Raw genomic sequence first — 4,975 nt, forward strand, 5'->3', positions numbered from 1 at the left:
CAGCGCACGTTTGGCTGCCGGAGAAATCCCTTAAGGGATGAACACCAGCAACAAGACCAAAGCCCCGGGGTCTCAAGGCAGCTGCCTCCTGCTCGTACAAATAACAAAACACAAACACCAACGCGCGGAGAAACCGAGGCAGCAGCAAACGCCGGGGGAAGGGAATACCTGGGCTGGTGCCGCGACACTCCAACATCTGGGCGAAGGTTTTGAGGCCTCGCACGGCTCCTGTCGCCCTGCTCGTAACTAGAACTGAGCGCACCTCGCACAGGTCGTCCTTACAAAAGCTCTGGATGGCGCTGAAGGGATTTAGCACCAGAATTTTTACACTTTACACGTACCAACTTTTCTTTTTCGAGCCGTTTTCCAAAATAATCCCCACACCACAAGCTTTCCTCCTTCAGCACTCCTGGCCCGAAGCGCCTTCTACCCGTCACGCCGGCCACCACAGGTTAAAAAACATCAAATGCAACGGTTTGTATTAAAAATTATATATTGTGTCGAATAAAATAATAGTTCCGTGTACAAATTTATACATGACAAAAATAAAACTCTCTCTGAATAACACTGTAAAAAAAAAGTGCTTGCGTTGGGATGTCGTAGTTCTACAAGCAACAGGCTCCCGCAAGGCGTTAGTAAACACTTACACGGCGTTGAAGGGATCACGTAAGGCACGGGAACAGGGTGAAAACAGTCCCGACGCAGCTTTCAGCACTGCTGACAGCTTCCCTCTCCGGATTATCTGAAAATTTTGCACATAGGAAGCGGGCTGATCCTTTACGGCAACTTGTAGGTCAAGGAAAAGCACGGGGAGAGCTCGCGATCACCATTTCCAGGCCAGGCTGAAATAATTTGTACAACAACAGAATCGGCGGCTCCTTTTACAACAAGTTGTTAGTTCTTACCCCCTCCTTCTCCTCAAATTTTTTGTTAAGATTTTTATGTGGTATTTAACTCGACGACGCAGGGTTAGGAGGGCTTGCAGTCCTAAAGTGCTAGAAAGATGCACACAACTGCTCCCAGTTGACGTAAAAGACGGATCCAACTCTAAACAATCTGCATTATTCTCAGCCTTTTCCATCCAACATTCCTGTGATCGTTACCAGCACAGCGTAACTACGCACTGGAAGTGAGAAACAGAAACCAGTTTAAACGTTTAGCTCAGCCACAAACCAAATAAAAAACCGCACCTCCCCGGATTTGCCACAATTGTTCTGGTTTTTGGGGTTGTTTTTTTAAATATCTTACACAATAAAAATACTCTTCAAACCAAGAGGCGCAGAACTTCCAGTTGTATCTTAAGCAATAAGGCGTTTAGCAAGAAAAAAGGCTCAAGTTTATGTACTTGCTGCCCTCGCTCCCTGTACTAATCCTTTTACCTCGGAATTTTCAGTCTGACTGCACTGTCACGTGCAGCACGCCGAGACGGACGTTCCAGACCTGATTTCTGATCAGTAAAATTAACACAGCGACTGACCCAACGGTCGAAGGACAACAGAAGCTCCACCTCCCTCAGGCTACTAAGTTCTTCACTTAACCTGACAGATTCTAGGCACTTAGATCTCCAGAGAAACATTTTAATCACATCCGAGTTACTTTAACTGCGATGATTTGTTCCACTGCTAGACAAGAGCAAGAGCAGACATCGGTGTCTCCGCCGGGTTTCAGTTCTGCAGCTGATGTGCACGTAAATCAGGGCGAGAGCAGAGAATCTCTCCGTACGGAGGGTCTGCCCCAGCAGCACTTGAACCAAACCGTTCCTTACACACCCGCTCCTGTGCTGCACAGATCTGCCAGCGGCATCGCCGCGCCCGGCCAACTGCGTCCTTCCCCGGCACCGGCAAATCTGCTTTTAAGACTGCGTTGGACGAATCTTAACTAGCATTAGGGGCGTTAAGCCTGGGCCCAGCTAGCTCAGTTACGGGTTATTTTCTCTAAGCAGCAGTTATAGCCTGACTTGAAATGACTGTGAGAGACGGCTACTTAACACAGATACTGGCGCCTTTAAGACAAGAACATACAGCTGAACGTAAATAAATAATCCACGGCTAGGAGTTTTACCAAGCAAGTCAGAAAACGCAAAGCTCTGGTTTCTACACAGGCCACGGCACCGCGGTAAACGCTGTAACCAGCAGGAAAATGCTACAATTCACGCAGCGCTGCCAGAGGAACCACAACTTGCTGCTTCTGACTTGCTTAGAATCCCACCTACGACACCGTTGATTAACTGTTAATTGAGATAAACTTGGGAAAGTTTTACACGTTACTTTTGTTAGGAAAAAGAAAATCAGTTCAATGAGAACACAAGATTTCTAGCACAGCTCCGTTCAGTGACACCGACAGCCGCGACATCCACGCTGGAAACTACTTCTTCGGCACGACCTCGACAAGCTGCTTCTCTTCTGACGCGGGTTACTGCTCCGGAGAGCAGCAGAGCTGGGTTTTGTGCAAACAACTAAGGAAAAAGATTAATTAAGTTAGACTGGGTACAACTTCAGCAATATTTTTACGCAGTTCAGCCGCCAGTCCGCAGCAGCTGAAGGCAAACATTCATAAGTGCAGGGATAGAAACCTATCAGCATTTGTAACCACCGACATGCAAGCAACATTTCCAGTAAAAAAAGGACAACAGACGGAAGTACAACCGTTACCGTGTCTCGAGTTAAATACCCAAAATTAAGGGAACATCATTCTAAACAAAAATACTCGGTAAAAGTTACGCATTCCCTCGGAAAAGTCCCACCAGGTTCACAAAACGCTGCCAACACGTTGTCACTGAATTGCTTTGGTTACAAATGGCTGTTCACAGGTTTTGTTTTATTTTGCAGAGGAATTCTCTCCCTTCAGGTGACTGAATCCTTCTTCCTTCTGAACGGTGACTTCAGTCTTTTCCACACGCTGCTTTTAGGTTTTGATTTTTTCTCCATTGCCATGACTGCTTCCTTCTCTTTCCGGCGGATTTCTCGCACCAGAGCATGAAATACATCATCAATATAATAACGGTACGCGGCTGAGGTTTCAAAAAAGGGGCAGTTGAATTCCCGTGCTAAAGCAGAGCCTTCTTCTTTGGACACCTGGGGGGAAAAGAAATAAAAATAATTCCCACTCATCAAGAAACAGAATAGAAAGTTAATTCCTTTACCATTTCTTGCTCTGCTCGCTCTGTAACTGCGCGAGCACCCTCCCACTTCCACTGATCTCTAAATCTCTCTCTCCAAACCTGTTCTTCTTTCTCTTCCGCTCAACGCTTCTCTAGCGATGCAAACACCCACAAGAGACTCGCCGGACGTTCAGGGAACAACCAAATCCTTTGACAGAATAGGAGTTTCTTAGAGCTTAATCCCAAAGTTGCCTAACACGAGCAGGTCTCCACCCTCAACACAAGCATCTGTCAGTTTCGTAAGTTAAGGGCATTTCTATTTCCTGGTCAAAACCGGCTATTTTTGCCAAACTACTTCTGAGAATCCAGCAAAACCTATAAAAAATAAGGAAAGAAAACAAAAGCAAGGCCACAGAAAAGCAAGAGCCGCTCCTCATCCAGCTTTTAGCAGGGTGCTACCATCATTATCCCGCTACCACAAACTGTACTGCCACGTGTACCAAGGGCACCTCTGGAACTCCGTTTCCAACGTCCATTTGTGCCGAGTGCAGCTCAGCTTCAAAACTCTTTTCCCACAAACAGCAGTTACTGGGGTTCTCAGCTGCAAGTCCTTTTTCCTTTCTGTCCGTTGTAATCCAAGTTTTCCATTCTTAGCCCACTTGCATCTGCAATTTCAACTTGCATCTGCGAGAGGTTTACAGAATGCTCAATCTCTATGAACAGGCTCTTTCAGGAATTAAAAAAAAAAAGCCCAAGAGCAGCTTCAAGACTTCATCTCTGTGAGGGGTGCATGCACTTGGTTATTCAACACATTCCAGGTTAAACAAGTACAGTTCAACAACTTATACAGTAAACACGGAAAAAAATTAGGAGAGCGAGTACAGCCTCTTGTATTGCTGCATTTTACACCAGAAAGAGCTTGTAATTTGGGGGCTCTGTTGTGCCGTTTACCTGCCGTAGCTGCGTCAGATCAGATTTATTTCCCACCAGGACCGCGGGAGTGTCGTCGGTGCGTCGAACGCGATAGATGAGCTGTTTGAACTCGCGCACTTCGTGGAAGCTGCGCCGGTCTGTGATTGAATAACAGATGATAAATCCCTCGCCAGCCCTCATGTACTGGTCTCTCATGGCCGTAAACTCTGCCTAGAAACAGACAATCACGTTCAATGGCACAAACACAACGACTTTCTCGTTTGCTCAGAACGGGAAACACAATGTTCATTCCAAACACAGCTGCACAGGGACTCTGCAAACACGCCGCTCACGTGTCCTCTTGTCCAGTTACATATAGGACAAGACATCACAGATACTTGGGATTAACACCAGACAGGTCTGGCATTTGCTGATTGGGAACAGCAAAGTGACAGAGGAAGCAGCGCATGAAAAAGAAGATCCAGGGAACTACAGGCCAGTCGGAGCGGATCCTCCTGGAAACTGCCAAGGCACGCAGAAAATACGGTGACTGGCAACAGCCACCCTGACTTAAGGCGCCCGACAACTTTGGTGGCCGTATGATGGGGCTACGGCATCGGTGGAGAAGGGAAGAGCAGCCGATGTCATCCCTGGGCCTGTGCAAAGTATTTGGAACTGTCCTGCACGAAACCCAGGTCTCTAAATCGGAGAGACACGGATTTGATGGCTGGACAACTCGGTGGAGAAGACGTTGGCTGGATGGTCGCACCCAAAGGGTTGGGGTGAACAGTTCAACATCTGAGTGGAGACCAGGGATGAGGGGTGATCCTCAGGGATCGTTTAACATCTTTGTCATCGACAGTGGGATCGAGCGCACCCTCGGCAAGGTTGCTGATGACACCGAGCTGTGTGGTGCAGCCGACACGCTGGAGGGAGGGGATGTCACCCAGGGGCACCTGGCCA

The 4,975-nt window shown here is 47.5% G+C and overlaps 1 protein-coding gene across 1 annotated transcript in view; it reads right to left on the reverse strand.

Moving 5' to 3' along the window:
- Positions 1 to 2,843: 2,843 nt before the first annotated feature.
- RIT1 (Ras-like without CAAX 1) overlaps positions 2,844 to 4,975 on the reverse strand; it is a 4,253-nt gene continuing 2,121 nt past the window's right edge. The window contains exons 3-4 of the mRNA XM_009876803.1: positions 4,052 to 4,243; positions 2,844 to 3,074 (exon numbers count right to left, since the gene is read on the reverse strand). Coding sequence (XP_009875105.1) covers positions 2,844 to 3,074; positions 4,052 to 4,243 — 423 coding nt within the window. The remainder of the gene's footprint in view (positions 3,075 to 4,051; positions 4,244 to 4,975) is intronic.

This window comes from Apaloderma vittatum, unplaced genomic scaffold (genome assembly GCF_000703405.1).
Source record: "Apaloderma vittatum isolate BGI_N311 unplaced genomic scaffold, ASM70340v1 scaffold17069, whole genome shotgun sequence".
NCBI lineage: Eukaryota > Metazoa > Chordata > Aves > Trogoniformes > Trogonidae > Apaloderma > Apaloderma vittatum.